The 25,180-nt window shown below is 50.7% G+C and overlaps 1 protein-coding gene across 3 annotated transcripts in view; it reads left to right on the top strand.

The window, feature by feature from the left end:
- Positions 1 to 24,567, top strand: part of IL4R (interleukin 4 receptor) — a 50,953-nt gene extending 26,386 nt beyond the window's left edge. For 2 of the 3 annotated variants that reach the window (XM_030799396.1, XM_030799405.1), the window contains 9 exons: positions 40 to 127; positions 1,992 to 2,130; positions 4,735 to 4,886; positions 6,360 to 6,511; positions 12,397 to 12,553; positions 15,649 to 15,748; positions 18,729 to 18,807; positions 20,553 to 20,602; positions 22,038 to 24,567. In XM_030799396.1, the coding sequence (XP_030655256.1) occupies positions 40 to 127; positions 1,992 to 2,130; positions 4,735 to 4,886; positions 6,360 to 6,511; positions 12,397 to 12,553; positions 15,649 to 15,748; positions 18,729 to 18,807; positions 20,553 to 20,602; positions 22,038 to 23,616 (2,496 nt within the window). In that variant the 3' untranslated portion in view covers positions 23,617 to 24,567. The remainder of the gene's footprint in view (positions 1 to 39; positions 128 to 1,991; positions 2,131 to 4,734; positions 4,887 to 6,359; positions 6,512 to 12,396; positions 12,554 to 15,648; positions 15,749 to 18,728; positions 18,808 to 20,552; positions 20,603 to 22,037) is intronic. The other variant, XM_030799415.1, reaches the window with a different exon arrangement.
- Positions 24,568 to 25,180: the final 613 nt, after the last annotated feature.

Here is a 25,180-nt window from a genome sequence, read left to right as displayed (position 1 = left end):
GCACAGATCAGCACTAACCTGCTTCCTCTCTCTCTGCAGATGCCTTGGCATCTCCCAATGGGGTGGCTTTGCTCTGAGCTCCTGTTCCCTGTGAGCTGCCTGGTCCTGCTGCAGGTGGCAAGCTCTGGTAAGTCACCACTTCTCAATCACTCATTTGTTGGCTATTAATGGCATGCCAGGGTCCTGTGGTATGTCACCTGGCCTTATGGAGATTACACTGCAGTGGGAGGGGACAGCCAATGACAGGTGGCCCTGATTATCAGTAAATTCTAAAGATTGTTGGAAAGTGATGGGGGCCGGGTGCAGTGGCTCACACCTATAATCCCAGCACTTCGGGAGGCCGAGGCGGGAGGATCGCTTGAGCCCAGGAGTTTGAGGTCAGCCTGGGCAACATAGGGAGACCTTGTCTCTACAAATAATAAAAATATTAGCCAGGTATGGAGGTGCATGCCTGTAGCCCCAGCTACTCCGGAGGCCGAGGTAGGAGGATCCCTCGAACTCAGGGGGTCAAGGCTGCAGTGAACTGTGATCGCACCACTGCACTCCAGCCTGGATGAGAAAGTGAGACCCTGTCTGAAAAAACAAAGAGAAGGTGATAGGGAAAGAACACAGAACAGCATAAGAGGGGGTTGGGGAAGCTGGGTGGAGTGGGGGGGATTGCAGTTTAAAGTAGGGAAGTCAGGGAAGGCCTCATTGAGCTGACTTGGAGGAAGCGGGAACCGTGCGGCTATCTGGGGAAGGCTCATTCTTGGCAGAGAGGCCCGGCACTGAGCCTGGCGGGAGGGTTGAGCACAGGAGGGAATGTGGCGGAGGAGAGTGAGCAGCAGGAGGAAGCAGCGAAGGTCAGCAAAGTGACAGGGTGGCTGAATCAAAAAGGACCTTGCAATGTTTGAGCAGAGGATCCATATCATCCATTATGTTCCAAAGGACCCCTCAGGATGCCGTGTGGAGAAAGGACGAGGGTGGAAGCCAGGAGGTCTGGAGGGAGGTCTGGAGTGGAGGAGATGAGAGGCTCCGGATCCCTCTGGGAGGTAGATTTGAGGACAGATTGGAATTGAGGTGAAAGAGAGAGAAAGAGAAGTGGCCAGGATGACTCCAAGATTTCTGACCTAAACTACTGGGAAGGACGCGGTTGTCCTTTCTGAAATGCAGAAGGATGCCAGAAGAGAAGGTACTTTGGGGAGGGGCAGGAATCAGGAGTTAGTTTTGGACATGAGATAAGCGTGGAATATTTATTTGCTATCTAAGACAGCTCCTTAACATGGTAAGCCCTTATGCAAGTTGTTGTCAGCTGAGATGGGCGTGGCACTGAGCTTGGAAGCATGGAGGCGCCTGAGGCTCGGGGGCTGGGTGGTCTCATGCTCAGGTGATTTAGCAAACTCAGTGTACATCCTGCCAATTCCAGTCCTGCTGTGGCCACTGACAAGCTAGGAGGGTGCTGAAAGGAGAAGGACCCCGATGTTTCCTCCAGCCCATCCATCTCCTCTCTCCCATTGGCCAAACTCAACCAGAAACCAAAGGCCAAGGGTACCCGCTGATGAAGACTGTGGTATCAGCCTCCTGAGCACGGAGAGGGCAGAAAGGGGTGGAGACTAAGAGGGGCGCAGATAGTGGGCAAATGGGGAAGTGGCACTTCCCCTAGCTCGAGGGCAGAGGCGTGGTGTGATGGAATGGCACTCCTTAAACTGCTACATGTTTTCCCTTTAATTTGGCCAAGAACAAGTTGTGAAGTTTGTGTAAGATAAAGGTGCACTTGGTTCGTTCTTCTCTAACGGCCCCCGCACCCATGGGTATTTCTTAAGCTTCCACAGTCATCCCGACACTAGCTGGGAAGCTCCAGCAGCCCTGGTCCTGGCCCCAGCTCTGTGGGCGCCGGCCCTCAACTCTGCCTGCGCTGTGGTTTTGTGCTGTTCCCCTCGGTCCTGTTTGGGTACAAGTCCCCCTCACGCATTGCATTCCTGGCCGCTCAGGCTGCTCCTGTGTATCCCCAGGGAACATGAAGCTCATGCAGGAGCCCACCTGTGTCTCCGACTACATGAGCGTCTCTACCTGCGAGTGGAAGATGCACGGTCCCACCAATTGCAGCACTGAGCTCCGCCTGTCGTACCAGCTGGTTTTTCTGCTCTCCGAGTAAGCCTGCGCTGGAGCTGGAGGTTTGGGGAGGTTGTGCCCAAAGGGTTTGCCCCAAGAGTGAGCTGGGTCCAGGTGGTGCGCTGGAGCGCAGGATGCTGAGTACGGTTTGCTGCTGTTTATATGGTGTTGGAGGGGAGGTCCCATCTCCGGGGACGTGTTATGTAAGATACAGGGGAGCGCATGGTGGGAGTGTTGGTCCACATGGCACATGATTATGGCTGGAATACTGGACTAAACCAGCAGTTCTCACACTTTTTGGTCTCAGGACCCTTTTTCACACTTAAAAATGAGTGAGGACCCAAAGGGCTTTGGTGTAGGTAACACGTCGTTCTATGTTTACCTAATTAGAACTTGCAATGAAGAAATTTTGTAATTTAAAAAAAATTAAAACAATTAAAATTTTTTTTTCTTATTGAGATGAAGGTCTCACTGTGTTGCCCAGGCTGCTCTCAAACTCTTGGGCTCCAGTGATCCTCCTGCCTCAGCCTCCCAAAGTGCTGGGATTACAGGCGTGAGCCACTGTATCCGGCCCAAAATGGAGAAATTTTAAGTCACAACAAACACAAGCCTGCATTCAACAAATCGTCAGGTCAATGACATGATCACAGGTCATGTAGCCTCTAGAAAATTCCACTGTACGCCAGTGAGAGAGAGTGAAAAGGCAAATAACGTCCCTGTATTATGATGAAAAGAGTTTTACCTGGTGGGCCCAGACCACACTTTGAGAACCACTGGACTAGACCCTTGATTGAGGAGTACAGTGTTGAGTGTGGAGTTCTCTGTGATGGTGGATGGACCAGGGGACCTGGCATAGGAGTCAGGTGGTTCCCTGGGCTACTCCATGGTGCACAGGATGCTTTGCTACACTGGTGCCCAGGACATAATCACGTACACAAGACACACAGTTGTGGGGCAGACTGGGGATGTACGGCACACCAGCATGCAGGGTACACCAGTAGAGGTGGTATTCCATGATTATTCTAAGGTAGATGGGCTGTGCTTTGTTTCCATTGGCTTAGTCCAGGGATTGGCAAACTATGGCCTGTGAGCCAAATCCGGCCCACTGCTTGTTTTTGTAAATAAAGTTTTATTGAAACACACTGGCTGCTTTTGTGCTACATCAGCAGAATTGAGTAGTTGTAACAGAAACTGCATGGCCCTCCTTTATCTTTTGTTTTTTTTTTTTTTTGGGACAGAGTTTCGCTCTTGTTGCCCAGGCTGGGGTGCAATGGCACAATCTCAGCTCACTGCAACCTCTGCCTCCCGGGTTCAAGCGATTCTCCTGTCTAGCCTCCCAAGTAGTTGGGATTACTGGTGCCTGCCACCACACCTGGCTAATTTTTTGTATTTTTAGTAGAGACTGGTTTTCACCACGTTGGCCAAGCTGGTCTCGAACTCCTGAACTCAGATAATCCACCCACCTCGGCCTCCCAAAGTGCTGAGATTACAGGCAGGAGCCACTGAGTCCAGCCTCCTCCTTTATCTTAATTGAAATAATTCAGAAATGGAAAGTCAAATACTGCATGTTCTTACTTATAAGTAAGAGTTACATAATGTATACACATGGGCATTATTCCATGTACGATGGAATAACAGACATTGAAGACTTGGGAGGGTGGGAGAGGGGTGAGGGAAGAGAAGTTACTTAATGGGCATAGTGTACACCATTTGGGTGATGGACCCACCAAAACCCCAGACTTCACCACTATGCAGCATATCCACTAAGAACAGATCTGGGGCTTGCCATCAAAATTGCACTCGTAAGGCCAGGCGCTGCAGTGGCTCGCGGCTGTAATCCCAGCACTTTGGGAGGCCGAGGTGGGCAGATCACTTGAGGTCAGGAGTTCGAGACCAGCCTGGCCAACATGGTGAAGCTCCGCCTCTACTAAAAATACAACAATTAACTGGGTGTAATGGCACACACCTGTAATCCCAGCTACTAGGGAGGCTGAGGCAGGAGAATTGCTTGAGCCCAAGAGGTGGAGGTTGCAGTGAGCCGAGATCGCACCACTGCACTCTAGCCTGGGTGACAGAGTGAGACTTTGTCTCAGGAAAAAAAAAACACTTGTACCCCCTAAATTTATACAAATAACCAAAAAAAAAAAAAGAAAAAAAGGAAATTGTGTGGCCTTTGAAGTCCAAAATATTAACTATTTGGCCTGTTACAGAAAAAGTTTGCAGACCCCTGGCCTAGCCCATGAGATGTGGGTTGGCTGTTAAGGTGGAACATTGGAATTATCCTACTATGGCCAAACTGTGCGATGCAGAGCTTATGTCGTTCTAAATTAATTAGTGCCACAGGTTCTTCCCTTTCATGGGCTTTCAGGGACAAGCTAAGTCCCAGGACCAGGGCTGGCAGCTAGGCAGGTGTGAGGAGCATCCCTGGTGCTTGTGGTAAGAGGCTGTGGCCAGCAAGGGAGGCAACCCTGGTCGGCTGCCCCAGCACACCCTGGCCGCTCCCAAGCCCCCAGATCTGTCCTCACATCCGTGATCGAGAAGGTGGAAGAGTCTGATGCAGTTCCTGGAGGCATGTCCCGGGCACAGCTGTGGGGCCCATCCAGCCTACAGGTGACCAGCCTAACCCAGCCCCTGTATCTGCAGAGCCTACACGTGTGTCCCCGAGAACAATGGAGGCGCGGGATGCGTGTGCCACCTGCTCATGGATGACATGGTCAGTGCAGACAACTATACGCTGGACCTGTGGGCTGGGCAGCAGCTGCTGTGGAAGGGCTCCTTCAAGCCCAGCGAGCATGGTGAGCAGGGCGGAGTGCGGCGGCGGGGGTGGGTGGGTGTGTTCCCACAGCCACCTGGGCTGAGGGTGGGGTGGGCAGGGGAGGAGGTGGGGTCACAGCAACAGCAGGAGGAAGCCGCCTGTATTTTCCCAAATCTGATGGGATTCCTGCCCCTGCCTGGGCCTCAGTCCTCCCATCTTTGAAACAGAGCTGGGCGCAGTAGACCACCAAGCCCCCTTCAGCCCAGCTGTTTCCACCCCTGAACTTAAGTGCCCAGGAAGGCATATTGAGATGAGGCGTGCTCGCTGGAAGACATGCCTGTTGCTGATTGAAAACCAAACTGGGAACAGTCCTTCCATTCTGTGTCCACTGGTCAGCTGCTGCGGCTTTGGATGGTCCCACCATGGAAGGCTGACCTTCTCCTGGTACCTGGAGTCCCTGCAGGAATCCCCCATAAGCTTGCTGGGGTGTGGTGACAGGAGTTTAAAACATGCTCTCTATTCCGGTGATGCATGATATAACATGCATCACAGGAATATAAACCTGAGGTCTCATGGGTATGATTGCTTCAAAGGAGACCAAGTTTTAAAACAGATGAATCAAAGAAAAATACTCAGTAACTCATCATAAAGTACAGAGAGGTGGCCAAAGGTGTGAAGGATGCAGCTGTAAAAGCTGAAGTTTGAGGCCGGGTGTGGTGGTTCACACCTATAATCCCAGCACTTTGGGAGGCCGAGACGGGCGGATCACCTGAGGTCAGGAGTTCGAGACCAGCCTGGACAACATGGTAAAACCCCGTCTCTACTAAAAATACAAAAAATTAGTCCGGCATGGTGGCGGGCGCCTGTAATCCCAGCTACTTGGGAGGCTGAGGTAGGAGAATGGCTTGAACCCAGGAGGAGGAGGTTGCAGTGAGCTTAACTCGTGCCACTGCACTCCAGCCTGGGCGACAGAGCAAGATTACGTCTCAAAAAAAAAAAAAAAAAAAAAAAAGTAAAATAAAAAATAAAAATAAAAAAATAAAAACATTTTTAAGAAGGCTGAAGTTTGGGTTACTTTGGCTCATACACTTTGCCTTCACTGTAGAAAGGTGGTTAATAAAGACCAGGCGTGGTGGCTTATGCCCGGAATCCCAGCACTTTGGCAGCCCAAGGCAGGCAGATCACTTGAGCCCTGGGCGATTGAGGCTGCAGTGAGCTGTGATTGTGCCACTACACTCCAGCCTGGGCAACAGAGTGGGACCCTGTCTCAAAAAAAAAAAAAAAAAAAAGGTAATTAATAAACACTAAAGTTCTATGTAGAATTTTAGCAACATTATCATTATTATAATCTTGTTTGCTATGGCTCTGAATCTGTGTGGTGCTCCAGAAGTATGCTACAGAGGTTTTGTCAACCAAAAATCTGGGTGCTGGCTGTGGTTTGCAGGCTGGGGCTGGGCTGGGTGATGGGGGAGTCACTGCATAGATCCTCACATAGAGGCCACTTCTCCCGCAGTGAAACCCAGGGCCCCAGGAAACCTCACAGTTCACACCAATGTCTCCGACACTCTGCTGCTGACCTGGAGCAACCCGTATCCCCCTGACAATTACCTGTATAATCATCTCACCTATGCAGTCAACATTTGGAGTGAAAACGACCCGGCAGATGTGAGTGGGCATGCTTTGACGTTTTTCTGTGACCTCTGGGGAACAGGGTGGGTGACCAGCAGAGGCCCAGTCCCTGGAGCCAGGAGCCTGCGAGGCAAGCCCTGGGGCTGGATAGCAAATCCCAGGAGCTAGAGACCTGGCTTCTCACCTGGCTCTGCCCTAGGCAAGTCCCTTTGCTTCCTGGCCCCCCACCCCTCACATCAGAGAAGGGGAGTTATCTCTGCACGCCACTCCTCATCTGTAAAGGTAGGGCTGTGGGCCACGTCTGTGTTTCCCAGTTTGGGGGACGCAAGCAATCGTAGGTGGCACATCGACAGCTCACTTGAATAACCCTATTATTGAAGAGAATAATAATGACTCAAGAGAGAGTGACCCGTGTCAGTTCCCTTTTGAGGCCAACCGGATAAGGAGGAAGTCTCCATAGAGCTGACTTACTAATTCCTCTTAATGAAGAGAGCAGAGGCCACACCCCAGGCTTGGACTTTCCCAAGAAAACAAGATCAGTTTGTTGGTTGTTCCCTATGGAAGCTGGTCCTGACATTCCCTTCACAGTAGTGTTGGTGGAGTTTTTGTTGTTGTTGTTTGTTTGTTTTGAGACAGAGTCTCACTCTGTCACCCAGGGTGGAGCTCAGTGGCGTGATCGTGGCTCACTGCAACCTCCGCCTCCTGGGTTCTAGCGATTCTCCTGCCTCAGCCTCCTGAGCAGCCGGGACTACAGGCACCTGCCACCGTGCCCAGCTAATTTTTGTATTTTTGGTAGAGATGGGGTTTCACCGTGTTGGCCAGGCTGGTCTCAAACTCCTGACCTCAGGTGATCCACCCGCCTCGGCCTCCCAAAGTGCTGGGATTACAGGTGTAAGCCACCGCACCCGGCCAGTGGAGTTCCTTCTTAAATACATGTATTGACATCTTTAAAAAGGGCGAGAGGATTTACAGGAAGCTATCAGGTCAATAATGGCAGGGGCCGTCCACAGTGGGTGGCTGAGTCCCCCTATTTTTGCTGCTAGTGTGCGGAGAGGTCATTTCCTGCCACCTATGTTTCCCAACCTGAATCCACCTTCCTCACATTCCCACTGGAGGGACAATCTCCGGGCATATGGGACCTGGCGTCCCACAGAGCTGCATTCCAATGCCTGCTCTGCCACTCGCCAGCTGTGTGATGTTGAGCATATCCCATAACCTCTTTGTGCCTCAGTTTCCTCATCTGTAACACAGGAGTGACAAGAGCATCTGTCCACAGGGCTATGAGAGTACAAGGTGTGTGATACAGATGAGCTCCCCTGTTTGGCACACATGCATCCTAAAAGCCATGTACCCTTTGTCTTGAGTGCCCCAGGCCACAGAGATCCCCATCTGCCCGCTGTCCCACACACTGGTCTGTCATTTGTTCCTTGAGGTTTGTGAGGGCCGGCTCTGTGCATCCCAGGAGCCCAGGCTGGGCCTGGTTGGCTGTCAGGGAGCAGGCACCCGCCACCTTAAGCTCCCATGCTGGCATCTGTCGCTGCTTCCTCTCAATCTGACTAAGCCAGGGGTGTCAATTTACATCTCTCAGGTCTGGTTTCCCCTTTGGCACTGGGCCAGGTATGGGGAAGGAGCAGGAATGGGGCAGTTGGCTCACACAGCAGAGGCTCAGAAAGCTGGGGGCATGCGGGGAAGGAGTGCACAGATGCTAGAGAATGGGGCAAGTTTTGTTTGGTCAATAAATCTCCTTCTCATGCCCCAGGCCTGTGCAAGACCCATGGAGAGTCCCAAGGATGGGCTGGGGGGAAGAGAAAGGTACCACCTTTAGAGTCCAAAGATATGTTATTTAGTATTTTCATATTTCTAGGTCTGCCTTCAGGCATGGCTGGATCCAGCTTCTAGGAACCTGTCCAGCTCTGTGCCCTGCTTTATTCTGTACTGGCTTCGTTTTTAGGCAGGCTCTTCCCTCACATAGCGGCAGATATGCCTACTAGTTGCTCCCAGCCTACATCCCAAAGCCACAGTGGGAAAAGGGTTTTTTTCTTGATGGTTCTAATAAGAGTCCTGAGGCTACTGCTCAGTGGCCTGGCTTCGATCCTGTGCCAGCCTCTGAACCAGTCACCAGCTGTGGGTGGAGAGGGTGCTGGTGGAGGGCCCTACTTGTCCAGGGAGGAGTCACATACCTGCCTCTAGGGCTGCAGGTAGGCTCAGCTCCACCCAAACCAGATGAACTGAAAATAAGGCAGGAGTGGCTTCCCCAGGGGAAACTGGGGAAGAGGAAGCAGGACTGTGCTGGCTAAAATGCCAGCCAGGTTTAAGACCTGGCACCAGATGCCAGTCATGGGATTGGATTGGTCAGCATGCCTGGGCTATGGCTTAGGGGCATGTTGGTGCTCAGGGATGCCACAGGCCTCCAGATACTGGGTCTGAGGCAGAAGGATGAAGTCCAGCTTCTCTTGTGGCTGGAACAGTGGCAACTGAGATACCCCATCTCTCCCTTCCCAAGGACAGAGCTGAACATAAAGAATTTAGTGATTGGCCAGAGCTTGGCCACATGCTCCCCCCTGATGAATGATAGGCCAGGTGATGGGATTGGCACAATTGGCTTAGACCAGTGAGGGTTGGCCCTGGAGTTGCAGGCAGTGGAGTTCTGTCCTAAGCAGTGGGCACCTAAACCCAATGACATAAAAGCTGGGCGGGTGTCCACCTGCGTCTGCCACAGCACTGCAGACACCAGCTGTGGCTCATACTGAGTGGGATAAATTCCAGAAAGAAACATTAGGAACTTACTATAAAATTTTGGGGCTAGAGCTACTCATTCATTCCCCTGGATGATTTCTAGGCAAGGTTCCATAGTAGAGGGGGAGTTTTGGCTTGGGCATTGAAGGATGTATAGGAGTTTTCTAGATAGGAAAAGAAGGGAAGGGTAGACCTGCATGATAAAAGGTTTATGGGTCTGAAAATTCATGGAATGTTTGAGGATTATGGGGATGGGGGATGTGGGAATATGTGTAGTGAAAATCACCAAACAAAGCCAAAAGTTTAGTTAGAGCCCTGAATGCCTGCCTCATAATGGTTTCCATATTTTATATGCCTACTATGTGCCAGGCACATCGCTCAGGGTCACACAGCTGGAAGTGGCAGGGCTGAGTTTCTGTTGTTGTTGTTGTTGAGACAGAGTCTCACTCTGTTACCCAGGCTAGAGTACAGTGGCGTGATCACGGCTCACTGCATCCTTGACTTCCCGGGCTCAGGTGATTCTCCCACCTCTGCCTCCCAGGTAGCTGAGACTACAGGCACAGGCCACCACACCAGGCTAATTTTTTTGTATTTTTAGTAGCGACAGGGTCTCGCCATGTTGTCCAGGCTGGTCTGGATCTCCTGGCTTCAAGTGATCCCCCTGGCTCAGCCTCCCAAGGTGCTGGGATTACAGGCTTAAGCCACTGCATCCAGCCCAGATCTGAGATTTGCACCCAGTATTTGAACTCCCAAGCCTGTGCTCTTTTTCCTCCCATGGACATTTCTCTCAGAGATGGTCTCCCAAACACCTGGCCTTCTTGTTAAAAAACAGACAAACTATAAGTAGTTCTTTGGAAGCTCAGATTTCTCTTTTGTTTCTTAGTAAAACATTGCCCAGTTGCCAGCTCCCTTCCAGGGTGTAAGATTTCTTCGGTAACTTACATCTAGCTGTTGCTTCTTGTTTACTCATGTTTAGAAAGAAAGACGAAAGGGAGTGAGAATTTTCTCTCCCTTCCCCAATCTCCCCCTCAACTCACACCCTACCCTCAGCTCCTCTGTAATAGGAAAACCTCTGAACTCCCTGTAGTTGCTCCAGCAATCTATTGGGACTTTGCTTCTTTCTTGTGAAAAAACCTCCCCTTGGCTCACTTTGCACCAATTTCCCCAAATGTGCTTCCAACCACAAGCAGAAATGGAGCTGCCAGGAACCAGAAAGAAACTGCTGGGGGCTGAGGAGGAGGACAGGGAGGTGCATAGCCCTGGATCTAGCAGGGAGAGGGGTGACAGGATGAGAACTCAGGTTGCTCACTGCCATCATAGTCAGTCATGAATATAGTGTTCATTTATCACATTTTAAAACTTTTTTGGAGGGTAAAAGTAATAGTTACATGAAATAAAAATACAAATGGTACAAAAGGACTTAGAATGGAAATATGTTTCTCTCCTGACTCCAGCCTCCTGTTTTTCTTCCTAGAGATTGACCACTGCTATCTGTCTCTTGCCAGAAGGGAAAGGGAGGCAAGGTTAGGGCAGGCAGAAGGCATGTGCATCCTTTAGCGAGAGCTTATGTCTATACAAGCAAATGTGTGTGTTCATTCATTGCTGTCTTAGTTTTCTATTGCTGCATAATAATGGTACCACCAACTTCACAGGTTTAAACAACACCAGTTTATTATCTCACAGTTTCTGTGGTTGGGAGTCTGGACGTAGCTTAGCCAGGTTCTCTGCTTCAGAGTCTCGTGAGGCTATAATCAAGTTGTGGGCTGGGGCTGCAGTTTTATCTGAGGCTCAACTGGGTAAGGGTCACTTCTAAGCTCATACGATATTGGTGACGTTCATTTCCTGGCAGGCTGTTGAACCGAGAGCCTCAGTTTCATGCTGGCTGTTGGTTGTAGTTAACCCTGAATTCCTTCCCGTCTGCTCTTTGCAAAGCCATCAAGGCAGAGAGACTTGCCTAGCAAGTAGGATATGTAAAGTCTTCTGTAATATAATCACATCCATGAAATCCTCTATATACCCCATCACCTTTACCATATTCTATGGGTTAGAAACAAGTAGCAGGTCCTGCCCACACTTGAGAAGATCAGATGACACAAAGACGTGATTCAAGGTGGGGATCATGGGGGTCATCCTAGGTTTGTCTGCAATGATCACTGTGCCATCTCTCTCTCTCTCTCTCTTTTTTTTTTTTTGAGACAAAGTCTGGCTGTGTCACCCAGGCTGGAGTGCAGTGGCATGATCTCGGCTTACTGCAATCTCTGCCTCTCAGGTTCAAATGATTCTTCTGCCTCAGCCTCCTGAGTAGCTGGGATTACAGGTGCCCGCCACCATACCCCGCTAATTTTTGTATTTTTAGTAGAGACAGGTTTCACCATGTTGGCCAGGCTGGTCTTGAACTCCTCACCTCGAGTGATCCACCCACTTTGGCCTCCCAAAGTGCTGGGATTACAGGCAGCCACCATGCCGGGCCCCATCTCTCTTTAAAAAACAAACAAACAAACAAACAAACAAGCAAAAAACATAAAAAGAAGCAGAGAACACATATACATCTACATCTTACCTTGTTTACTTAACAATAGATCTTGGAAGTCACTTCTCAGTGAGGGCTAGGTTGGGCAGAGCATTAGATTCTAGGCCACACTAGGAAGCCCATGAAGGACAGAGAGAGATGCCTTGACCCTGCCAGTCCTTTAGAAAGATCACCCTGTGCTCTTTGTATACCAAACCCTATTTGAAATCCTTACCTATATTAACCCATTTCCTTATCACCACAACCCTGCAGGAAGGGAGATAGGCACTTTTATTATCCTCATTTTGCAGATGAGGACATTGAGGTCCAGAGAGGTTATGTCACTTACTTAAAGTTCCATAGCCAGGAAGTGGTGGTAGGGACTCTTACCCTTGTTTTACAGATGAGATTGAATTATCTCACGAAAACTCAGAAAGGTTAAACGACTTGCCTAAGTAACATAATATGGCTAATTAGTTGGGGAGCCTGACCCATGTTGCTCTAGCCTGGTCACAGTTACAGAGGTGGCAAGCAATGGCCTAAACAGGACAAACAACCAAATACCCAGGCTGGTGGCTCTTAAACATGGTGGGGTCAGCTAAGGACAGCAACCAGGGTGGGCACTGGTGCCCCTTGCCCCCGGCTGGTGCACTAACGTCTCCCTTTTCTCTACCAGTTCAGAATCTATAACGTGACCTACCTAGAACCCTCCCTCCGCATTGCAGCCAGCACCCTGAAGTCTGGGATTTCCTACAGGGCACGGGTGAGGGCCTGGGCTCAGTGCTATAACACCACCTGGAGTGAGTGGAGCCCCAGCACCAAGTGGCACAACTGTGAGTATCAAGAGGCCTAAGCAATGCTAATCTTCACTCTCCATTCTTCCCCTGTGGCCAGACACTTCCCCTGGCTGAGTCTCTGGGTTTTTATATCATAGGATGCCTGTAATGGCAAATAATGAAATTACCACCTGCCATGGTGTATCTGTCAGGTAGGCAGGCTAGGCTGCAGTAACAAGCAAGCCCACAATTTCCATGGCTTAACACTATAGGAATATATTTCTTGCTCACGTAACAAGCTAACGAGAACGTTGCTGGTTTGTAGGTGGTTTCCCTTCCTGTAGAAGTCTGGGGAGTGAGGTTCTTTCCATCTTGTGGTGCCATCATTCTCCAGGACAAAGATTCTTAACTGTTTTTGTGTCCTGGTTTCCTTCGGCAGCCTGCTGAAGCCTATGGACCTCATTTCAGAATATTTTTAACTACATAAAATCCCAGCCTGGGCAATATAATGAGACCCCCATCAGTACAAAAATTAGCCAGGCATGGTGGCATGCACCTGTAGTCCCAGGTACTGGGAAGGCTGAGGTGGGAGGATCACTTGAGCCCAGGAGTTTGAGGCTGCAGTGAGCCGTGATCATACCACTTTACTCCCACCTGGGTGACAGAGCAAGAGCCCATCTCTAAAAATAAATAAATACAATGAAATAAAATAAAATAAATAGAACTACAGAGGAAACTAATTGTATTGAAATGCAGTTATAAAACATTTAAACACATTTTTAATCTAGAGATATATGTGCTTCTTTATTAAGATATATAAATAATAAGTTCTAGGGGTAGATCTCATAAATACTGTAATTTCAAAGTAGCTAAGCATAAATAATACTTTATGATACTGAAATTGTGATGTGATATGAGAATAGCTGTGAGTTTTGGTGGGGACAGGATCACTGATGCTGTCATTACTGGGGTCTCTTCCCTCCATTCTTTTTTTAAAATTTTATTTTATTTTATTTTTAAAATTTTAAAATAAATAGACACAGGGTATCACTATGTTGCCCAGGCTGCTCTTGACCTCCTGGGCCCCAGTGATCTTCCCATCTTGGCTTCCCAAAGTGCTGGGATTACAGGTGGGAGCCAGTGTTCCTGGCCCCTTCCTCCATTCTTAATGGAAGGAGATGCTAGGTATGAGAGGTTAGGGAAAGTAAAGATGTAATTTCTTTCCCATCCAAGTTCTCAGACCCCTGAATTCTACCTGCAGCCATGTTGGTCCATCAACCCCAAGTGAAGAATCCCTGCTCTAGGGCCCCACCATTGTCTGTATCCAGCCAGCAGAAGAGGCATGATGGTGTGGAGATCATATCTGCTTCTTGAAAGCAGGCAGCCCGGAAGTGGGCTGCATCACTTCCTCTCAAATTCTATTGGTGAAAATGGTCACATGACTACACATAGCCACAAAGGAGGCTGGGAACTTTCTCACTTGGAACCTGCATCCCAGAAACAACTCTTTTCAGTGAGGTATCCCACAGTTCTTTTGCAGTAGAAATATTATCTCACATAAAATGAAGTCTTACAAATGGACCTACGGGGGTTTGTGCAGCAGCCAAGTGATATCTCTTCCCTTCTGCCATCTTCCCTTCTGCCATCCTTCACACGGTGGCATTTTATCCTTAGACTTGCCACCCATGCGCTCAGGTTGGCTGTTGCACACTGCCTTACATAAAGCAGGAAGGAAAGGAAAGGCTGCTACGAGAGAGTGTACCTTGTGCATCTCTCTTTTTTAATCAGGAAGCAAACATCTTTCTAGAAGCTTCCCTAGCAAAATTCTCCTTACTTCTCATTTGCCAAGACTGTTACATGTTACATGGTTACTGTTATTACTTGCTCATTGCAAGGAAGACTGGGAACTTAAATGCCTGGAAAAGGGAACAGAATAATCGTGATTGGCCCAAGCCTTAGGGAGGGCATGGCTCCCTGACAAGGGAGAGAGGAAAAAGCTGTTGAGTGAAGAAGACTGCTTCAGTTTCCCCATCTGTATAATGGGAGGAGTAAGGGCTGTTGTCAATGAAAGAAGATTCTTCAACGTGGTGGGTGCAGTGGCGGCTGGCAGTACCCCGACCCTGCCACTGCACAGCCCTCTCAGCATTGCTCATCCTGCTCTGTGGATATCAGTTGAGCCACGTGTCTCCTGCCCTGGGCTGTGAGCTCCATAGGCAGGGTCTCCATGGCTGTATCTCCAGAACCCAGCACAGAACCAGGTGTCTGGGAACATTTTGAATTGATTCTCATCTGCCATTGGCCTGGGGAAGGGAAATAGCTTGTATGAAACAGATAACAATGTGTGGGACCCTCATTCATTATTTCAGCAAATAGTTGCTGAGTTCCTCCTACATGGCTAGCCCTGTGCTAGACACTGGGGAATCAGCAATGAGCAAAGCAGATAGAAATCTCCACTCTTGTGGAGCTGACATTCTGGAGGGGAGAGACAAAAAGCAAACATATAAAGAAAGAAGGAAATCACATGGATCTGGATGACAGTGAATGCTGGGAAGAAAATAAAAGCAGAGGAAGGGGATGGAGTGATGGGAGGGCAACGGTAGGGAGGGTGTCGGGGAAAACTTTTTGGAGAATGTGGTGATGAAAGTGAATAAGGAGAAGTCAACCATGTTGAGATGATGGCAGCTAATGGTGTGGACAGGCCACTCTGTTCTGAGTGCATTATCTATTGATTCATCATGGAATCCTTGCAACAGCCCTGCACGATAAGTTCTGTCATTAACCCCATAGTACAGATGAGGATGCTGAGGCACAGAGAAGATAAAGGACTTGTCCTGTGTCACACAGCAAGGAGCCATCCAGCTCCTAAGTTGGTGCATTTGACTTCTGTGTTTCCGGAAAGAAAGAGCAACAAGTTCAAGATCTGGAGGTGGCACTGAGCTTTGGAGGAGCAGGGGACAATGAGGCGGCCGGTGTGATGAGGACTCAACGTGCAAGAGGGAGAGTGGCGGGGAGATGAGGTGGAGGGGTGGTTGGTGGTCAGATCGTGGAGGGTCTCGGAGGAGGGTCCTGACCCTGCGTCTCCAGTCCTGGGAAGTGGAGCCCAGGCTGTATCACGGCTGACCTCAGCTCATGGCTTCACCTCCCACTTCCAGCCTACAGGGAGCCCTTCGAGCAGCACCTCCTGCTGGGCGTCAGCGTTTCCTGCATTGTCATCCTGGCCGTCTGCCTGTTGTGCTATGTCAGCATCATCAAGTGAGTCCTGGGCCCAGTGCTGCCAAGCAGTCCCTCTGGAGTGCAGGGTGGCAGGGACTTGCCCCTCCAATCTGCCCCTTTGCAGTCCTCTCGTTCAGTAATACATATTTATTGAGCAGCTACTACACACCTTGAGAGTGGAGCTGAGAACAAGATTGACAAGGACCCCACTTTTTTTTTTTTTTTTTTTTGAGACGGAGTCTCACTCTGTCACCCAGGCTGGAGTGTAGTAGCACGATCTCGGCTAACAGTAACCTCCGCCTCCTGGGTTCAAGCAATTCTTCTGCCTCAGCCTCCAGAGTAGCTGGGATTACACGCGCACGCCACCATGCCTGGCTAATTTTTTGTATTTTTAGTAGAGATGGGGTTTCACCATGTTGGCCAGGCTGGTCTCGAACTCCTGACCTCATGATCTGCCCACCTCAGCCTCCCAAAATGCTGGGATTACAGGTATGAGCCAACGCACCCAGCCAGGACTCCACATTTCTAAAACCAGCATCCTACTGGGGAGACAGAAAATACGTATCAATCACAAACAGGTGGTTTTCCATAGTGACCCGTGCTCTGAATGCACTAGACCAGGGTGGAGGCCAGAGATCTTCTGGGGTGCTTTTTGCAAGGGGGACCAGGATAAGGCTCTCCAAGGAGGGAAAATCTGAGGGGGGCCCTGACTGGGGAGAATGAGCTGGCCAGGGATAACCAAGATAGAGTCATCCCATATCCCCTTACGACGCTGGGTGCCTGGGCAATTGGGGCCATTTGGGGGCATGTGGTAAGAGCCAGAGGAATTTGCGACGATTGCCCTGATGGAGTCAGGAGACCTGGGTTTGAATCCTGGCCTTGGAGCTTGGTAGCTGGTGGCTGACAAGTTGCTGAAACCCCTAAGCCTGGGGTTCCTGCTTTGCAGATTGAGAGTGATGGTGAGAACATATTTCATCAGCCAGAAAAGGCCGAATCACAGTAAAGGCTGAGGGAGGAGATGAGTGGCGAGTGGCTGGGAGGTGGTGGAAGGAGCCTTGTTTCCAGAGAGCTCTTGCCAGCCCTTGGAATCATGGTGTCTCAGAACCTCAGTCCTCCCATCTCTGAAATGGGACTAGCAAGCTCAACCTCACCAAGTCAGGATTAGAGGTGGCTAAGAATTATTAACATGATTGATGAAAGTGCCCACTCTGGGCCCAGCACACACCAGGTAGGCAGGGAATGCAAATTCCCCTCCATATCTTGTCACTGATGCCTCCAAGCAACCTTGGACTGATCGCCTTGCTCTAAGCCTCAGTTGCCCCATCACCTGTACCTCTTCCCACTCCCCATCACCATATCCCAGCATGCCAGCCTGTTTGCTGTTCTTTGTCTTTGGTTTCTTGTTTTGTTCTGTTTTTTAGACAGGGTCTCACTCTGTTACCCAGGCTGGAGTGCAGTGGTGCGGTTACGGCTCACTGCAGCCTCCAATTCCTGGACTAAAGTGATCCTCCCATTTCAACTTCCAGAGCAGCTGGGACAACAGGCGCATGCCACCACGCCTGGCTAATTTTCTTATTTTAATTTAATTTTATTTTATTTTTTGAGACAGAGTGGAGTCTCAAAGACCAAGCTGGAGTGCAGTGGTGCGATCTCGACTCACTGCAACCTCTGCCTCCCGGGTTCAAGCGATTCTCCTGCCTTAGCCTCCCGACTAGCTGGGATTACAGGCATGTGCCACTACACCCAGCTAATTTTTGTATTTTTAGTAGAGATGGGGTTTCACCATGTTGGCCGGGATGGTCTTGAACTCCTGACCTCAAGTGATCCACCCACCTCAGCCTTCCAAGGTGCTGGGATTACAGGCATGAGCCACTGTGCCTGGCCAATTTTCTTACATTTTGTAGAGACTGGCTGTCACTTATGTAGCCCAGGCTGGTCTTGAACTTCTACCCCTTTATCTTTATTCATGGCACTTATTGCCACGAATGAATAACCTCATATAAGCATTTCTTTCTTTTTTTTTGAGATGGAGTCTCACTTTGTCCCCCAGGCTGGAGTCCAGTGGCGCGATCTCGGCTCACTGCAACCTCCAGCTTCTGGGTTCAAGCAATTCTCCTGCCTCAGCCTCCTGAGTAGCTGGGATTGCAGGCACCTGCCACCATGCCTGGCTAAGTTTTGCATTTTTAGTAGAGACGGTGTTTCACCATATTGGCCAGGCTGCTCTCGAACTTCTGACCTCAGGTGATCCACCTGCCTTGGCCTCCCAAAGTGCTGGGATTACAGGTGTGAACCACCATGCCCGGACTCATATAAGCATTTCTGTCTCCATTTATCATCCATCTGCCCCTCTTGAAGGTCAGTTTCACCAAGGCAGGCATCTTTGTCTCGTTCACTGTTGTGGCCTCAGGGCCAGGCACAGTGAGTCAAACGTAGAAGGTGCTCAATAAATACATGTTGACTGAAACCATGGGCAGAGGCTAATTCAGAAGCGGTCTGAGGACCTTACCTCCCAGTGATGATGCACCATGGCCCCAGGCAGCCCAGGAAGAGAGAAGGGGTGTGTTTCTCCCTAGGTCCCCCAGCTTCCCAGGCCATCCCAGGCCACTCCCTGGTCATTGGCCCTCAGCTGCTCTGAAAAAGGGATTGTTGAGGGGTACCTAGAATCCTCTCTCTGCAGTTTGAGTCTTTCCTAATCCCCTGGGGTCTCATTCCCACTGAGGACACAGGTGGCCTCATCAGGAACTCTGCTCTGGGTAACAGAATGCGGGAGTGTGAACCTGGCTCTGCCACCTACCAGCTGTCACTCCACCTCCTTGGGCCTCACTCTCCTCATCTGTAGAACAGGGTTAGCAATAGAATCCATGTCACCAGGTTAGAGTGAGGAGTCAGTGGTTTGACCTCCAAAAACTAACCAGCCTGATCTCTGATGCCAAATAAGTGTTGGTGATAACGACCACTTTTATGGGAGGAGTGTTCACCTGTCATTCAGAGATCAACACCTTTTCCTTTTGTTTTTCAGGATTAAGAAAGAATGGTGGGATCAGATTCCCAACCCAGCCCGCAGCCCCCTCGTGGCTATAATAATCCAGGATGCTCAGGTAGGAGTAGGCGTGGATGAGGATATGTGAGACTGTGTACATGAAGAAGTGTGGTTCAGAACACCTGGGCTGTTAAGGACATTCATTGGCTTCTGGAATGGCAAATAGACAGTCAGGAAGGTTGCAGGGGAGACAGAGGCAAAAGCCGAATGAGGTCATTAGCAGACCAGAGGCTTTCCCTCCCTTCCCCTTGGCAATCCCAGCCTGGGGTGGGCTTCTCTGGGGTTGGTTTCCTGTTTTTTCCCTCCCCTTGGGAGAATGACCCTTGGGTCATCATCACTGTGTCATTCCCTGGGGAGGTGCCAGTACCAGGGCTAGAGGCCAGAAGGAGAGGAGGAAGGAGAGAGTGACAGGCTTCCTGTGTCTTCTTCTTAAGCATAGGAAACTGCCCCCGAAGCACCAGCAAATCCCTTCCGGGTTCTCGTTGGCCTGAAATGTATCCCACCCCTAAGCCAGGGGTGGAGTCACCTTCCCCAAGGCGATGGTCCTGTGGGTGAGTGGGTGGGGTTTGCCTGAGCAAGATGAGAGTTCTCTAGGAAGGAGAAAGGGGGGATATAGGTCCTGTCTAGAAGGGAAGGTCTGAGGGTCCTTGTGTTTCCAGGGACTCTGGAATCTAGTGGTGTTGGCTTTGAATCCTGACTCTGCCACTCACTGGCAGTGTGGACTTGAGCAAGTTGCTTAATTCTCTGAGCCTCAGTTTCCTCTTGTGGGTTATAACAGTGTTTACCTGGTAGGGCAGATATTAGAATTTATTGAGACGATATGTATAAAGTGCATATTCCAGCCTCTTGCAAATACCAAGTGCCATTTATGTATCAGTGTCTGCTGTGTAACAAATGACCCTGAAATGTAGAGGGTTACAACAACAACTTTATTTAGCTCATGCTTCTGCAGCCTGGCATTTGGGGCTGGGCTCAGCAGTGAGGGTGGCGGGGGAGGCTGGGCTGGACTGGGCAGATCTGGATTGAGCCGACCCGTCCCCGTAGCCTCCCTCTGTGTCTGACAGTTGGCTTTTTTTTTTTTTTTTTTTGAGACAGAGTTTTGCTCTTATTGCCCAGGAGTGCAATGGTGTGATCTTGGCTCACTGCAACCTCTGCCTCCTGGGTTCAAGCAATTCTCTTGCCTCAGCCTCCCGAGTAGCTGGGCTTACAGGCATGTGCCACCATGCCAAGCTAATTTTGTATTTTTAATAGAGATGGGTCAGGCTGGTCTGGAACTCCCGATATCAGGTGATCCACCCACCTCGGCCTCCCAAAGTGCTGGGATTACAGGTATGAGCCACTGCACCCAGCCTAGTTGGATGACTTTTACCTGGGACAGTGCAGGTGCCTGAGCCATGTGCCTCCCACTCTCCAGCAGGCCGGCCCAGGCTTGTTCATAGAGTGGCTCAGTTTTCAAGGGTGGGAAGTCCCAAGGCTTCTTGAGGCCTAGGTGCAGCACTGGCATGATATCACTTCCATCACATTCTATGGGCCCAAGCAAGTCCCAGGGCCAAGGTAGATTCAAGGGATGGGAGGAGATTCAGAGCACTCCTCTATAGCCACTTTTGCCATCGACCACAGTCTCTGTAAATATTAGGACAATGTCATTAATTCCCAGGAATCTGAGGCTCAGAAAGCGTAAGTGACCTGTTGGACTTCTGATCTGTGTGATGTCGAGGCTTGCACCCCTTCCTGAGCATTGCCGTACTCCAGGCCGGGCTGCAAGGCCACGCTGCTCTTTCATTGGCTGTCTCTGTATTTTAGGTGTCACAGTGGGAGAAGCGGTCCCGAGGTCAGGAACCAGCCAAGTGCCCGTATGTATCTGAACTCAGGTCACAGCCTGCATGCATTGGGAAGGTGATAGAATTGGAGAGGCAAGCCCCTAGCTCCATGTCTGCCTTCTCTTCCCCTCATTCGGTAATTGCCCTGTGACATTAGCCTTCAAGGGATGGCAGGAGGAGGGGTGTTCTGGAAACGTGGACTGCTGGCCAAGCCCCCTGAGTTTCACTGGTGTGTCAGGTACATGGTGACGCCCCTTGGGAGTGCTGTTATAGTTAACAACCAGAGCAGCCGTGCCTGTTGTTAAAATCTTGACCTAATTGTCTACTTGTTGGCAAATAGCCACTATCCTGAACACTCCCCTCCTTTTTTTTTAATATACAGGATCTCTCACTCTGTTGCCCAAGCTGGTGTGCAGTGGTGTGATCATAGCTCACTGCAGCTTCAAACTCCTGAGCTCAAGTGATCCTCCCACCTTAGCCTCCCGAGTAGCTGATACTACAGATGTGCATTACCACGCCTGGCTGTGTTAAAAGGTTTTTGCCTGTAATTCCAGCTACTCAGGAGGCTGAGGCATTAGAATCATTTGAACCCGGGAGGCAGAGGTTGCAGTGAGTGCAGACTGTGCCACTGCACTCTAGCCTGGGTGACAGAGTGAGACTCTTGTCTCAAAAAAAATAATTAATACAAAAAAAAGTTTTTGTAAAGACAAGCTCTTGCTGTGTTGCCCCGCCACCGTGGCCTCCTTAGCTTCTTCCCTGGGGCCTGCTGGGCCTTTCCATACTCCAGAAACTAAAGGGGGTCCAGGACCCTGCTTCAACCCTAGGACCCTGCATCCTTTTGTTTTTTTGACACGGGGTCTTGCTGTGTCCCTCAGGCTGGAGTGCAGTGATTCACTGCAGCTTCAAACTCGTGGGCTCAAGTGATTCTCTGGCCTCAGCCTCCTGAGTAGCTGGGACTACAATCATACACCAACATGCCCAGCTAATTTTCCTTTTTTTTTTAATTCTTGTAGAGATGTTAGAGACAGCCCGGGCTCTGTTGCCCAGGCTGTTCTCAAACTCCTGAGCTCAAGCGATCCTCCCTCCTCAGCCTCCTAAAGTGCTGGGATTACAGGCATAAGCCACCGCACCCGGCTTCCATATCCTTTCTAATTGGTCATGGCTTGGGATAATGGTGTTGCTTTTAGTTATCATCATCCATAAAGACTTTTTCTTATTCAACAGATCTGAGCTTGTATTTGGTGCCCAGGACATGTGCTGGGTTCCCGAAATCCCAAAGACACAGACCCTACCCTCAGGGATTTCCCATTCTAGCAACATAGACTGATCAATTACTGATGATAATGTTAGAAGGCATGTCTGCAGTAGACAGCCATCAGGACATGGTGATTTCAGGCTGGGCTTTGAAGAATGAATAGGAGTTTTTCAGGTGTCGAAACTGAACCCTGACCAAACTTTGCTTTTGCAGACACTGGAAGAATTGTCTTACCAAGCTCTTGCCCTGTTTTCTGGAGCACAACATGAAAAGGGATGAGGATCCCCACAAGGCTGCCAAAGAGATGCCTTTCCAGGGCTCTGGAAAATCAGCATGGTGCCCGGTGGAGATCAGCAAGACAGTCCTCTGGCCAGAGAGCATCAGCGTGGTGCGATGCGTGGAGTTGTTTGAGGCCCCGGTGGAGTGTGAGGAGGAGGAGGAGGTAGAGGAAGAAAAAGGGAGCTTCTGTGCATCGCCTGACAGCAGCAGGGAGGACTTCCAGGAGGGAAGGGAGGGCATTGTGGCCCGGCTAACAGAGAGCCTGTTCCTGGACCTGCTCGGCGGGGAGAATGGGGGCTTTTGCCAGCAGGACATGGGGGAGTCGTGCCTTCTTCCACTTTCGGGAAGTACTAGTGCTCACATGCCCTGGGATGAGTTCCCAAGTGCAGGGCCCAAGGAGCTGCCTCCCTGGGGCAAGGAGCAGCCTCTCCACCTGGAGCCAAGTCCTCCTGCCAGCCCGACCCAGAGTCCAGACAACCTGACTTGCACAGAGACGCCCCTCGTCATTGCAGGCAACCCTGCTTACCGCAGCTTCAGTAACTCCCTGAGCCAGTCACCGTGTCCCAGAGAGCTGGGTCCAGACCCACTGCTGGCCAGACACCTGGGGGAAGTGGAACCCGAGATGCCCTGTGTCCCCCAGCTCTCTGAGCCAACCACTGTGCCCCCATCTGAGCCAGAAACCTGGGAACAGATCCTCCGCCGAAATGTCCTCCAGCACGGGGTGGCCGCAGCCCCCGCCTCGGCCCCCACCAGTGGCTATCGGGAGTTTGTACATGCGGTGGAGCAGGGTGGCACCCAGGCCAGTGCGGTGGTGGGCTTGGGTCCCCCGGGAGAGGCTGGGTACAAGGCCTTCTCAAGCCTGCTTGCCAGCAGTGCGGTGTCCCCGGAGAAATGTGGGTTTGGGGCCAGCAGTGGGGAAGAGGCGTATAAGCCTTTCCAAGACCTCATTCCTGGCTGCCCTGGGGACCCTGCCCCAGTCCCTGTCCCCTTGTTCACCTTTGGACTGGACAGGGAGCCACCTCGCAGCCCGCAGAGCTCACATCTCCCAAGCAGCTCCCCAGAGCACCTGGGTCTGGAGCCAGGGGAAAAGGTAGAAGACATGCCGAAGCCCTCACTTCCCCAGGAGCAGGCCACAGACCCCCTTGGGGACAGCCTGGGCAGTGGCATTGTCTACTCAGCCCTCACCTGCCACCTGTGCGGCCACCTGAAGCAGTGTCATGGCCAGGAGGATGGTGGCCAGACCCCTGTCGTGGCCAGTCCCTGCTGTGGCTGCTGCTGCGGAGACAGGTCCTCGCCCCCTACAACCCCCCTGAGGGCCCCAGACCCCTCTCCAGGTGGGGTGCCACTGGAGGCCAGCCTGTGTCCGGCCTCCCTGGCACCCTCGGGCATCTCAGAGAAGAGTAAATCCTCATCGTCCTTCCATCCTGCCCCTGGCAATGCTCAGAGCTCAAGCCAGACCCCCAAAATCGTGAACTTTGTCTCCGTGGGACCCACATACATGAGGGTCTCTTAGGTGCATGTCCTCTTGTTGCTGAGTCTGCAGATGAGGACTAGGGCTTATCCATGCCTGGGAAATGCCACCTCCTGGAAGGCAACCAGGCTGGCAGATTTCCAAAAGACTTGAAGAACCGTGGTATGAAGGTGATTGGTCCCACTGACGTTGGCCTAACACTGGGCTGCAGAGACTGGACCCCGCCCAGCATTGGGCTGGGCTTGCCACGTCCCATGACAGTAGAGGGCACTGGGTCGCCGTGCCCCACGGCAGGCCCCTGCAGGAAAACTGAGGCCCTTGGGCACCTCGACTTGTGAACGAGTTGTTGGCTGCTCCCTCCACAGCTTCTGCAGCAGACTGTCCCTGTTGTACCTGCCCAAGGCATGTTTTGCCCACCAGATCACCATGGCCCACGTAGAGGCCCACCTGCCTCTGTCTCACTGAGCTAGAAGCCGAGCCTAGAAACGAACACAGCCATCAAGGGAATGACTTGGGCGGCCTTGGGAAATCGATGAGAAATTGAACTTCAGCGAGGGTGATCATTGCCGAGAGGTGCTCATTCATTTAACAGAGCTTCCTTAGGTTGATGCTGGAGGCAGAATCCCGGCTGTCAACGGGTGTTCAGTTAAGGGGAGCAGCAGGGGACATGAAAAATTGCTATGACTAAAGCAGGGACAATTTGCCGCCAAACACCCATGCCCAGCTGTCTGGCTGGGGGCTCCTTGTATGCATGGAACCCCCAGAATAAATATGCTCAGCCACCCTGTGGGCCGGGCAATCCAGACAGCAGGCATAAGGCACCAGTTACCCTGCACGTTGGCCCAGACCTCAGGTGCTAGGGAAGGTGGGAACCTTGGGTTGAGTAATGCTCGTCTGTGTGTTTTAGTTTCATCACCTGTTATCTGTGCTTGCTGAGGAGAGTGGAACAGAAGGGGTGGAGTTTTGTATAAATAAAGTTTCTTTGTCTCTTTATTTTTTATGTATTAACCAAACATACCGCCATACACTGCTGTGAGTGTTGTGTCTCTGTTAATTCCTGGAATTCACCCATCCAGAGGAACCAGGATGCAAGAGGTTAAGAAACTTGCCATCTGGGTTTGGGTTCCCCAGACAAGGATTCAAATAGTTGATTAAGGAAGTAATCCCAGGAAACCCTGCTAAGGTAGTGGGAAACTGAGGCAGGGAAGGACACGAACCAAGAAAGTGTTACCTGAAAGGGGTCCAGATGCAGACCCCAAAAGAGGGTTCTTGGATCTCACACAAGAAAGAATTCAGAGCGAGTCCGCAGAGTCAGTGAAAGCAAGTTTATGAGGAAAGTAAAGGAATAAAAGAATGGCTACTCCATAGACAGAGCAGCCCCGAGGGTTGCTGGCTGCCTATTTTTATGGTTATTTCTTAATTATATTCCAAACAAGGGGTGGATTATTCATGCCTCCCCTTTTTAGACCATATAGGGTAACTTCCTGATGTTGCCATGGCATTTGTAAACTGTCATGGCGCTGTTGGGAGTGTAGCAGTGAGGACAACCAGAGGTCGCTCTTGTTGCCATCTTGGTTTTGGTGGATTAGAGACGTCTTCTTTACTG

This window comes from Nomascus leucogenys, chromosome 2, assembly GCF_006542625.1.
Source record: "Nomascus leucogenys isolate Asia chromosome 2, Asia_NLE_v1, whole genome shotgun sequence".
Taxonomy (NCBI): domain Eukaryota; kingdom Metazoa; phylum Chordata; class Mammalia; order Primates; family Hylobatidae; genus Nomascus; species Nomascus leucogenys.
This window is presented reverse-complemented; position numbering and strand designations above follow the sequence as displayed.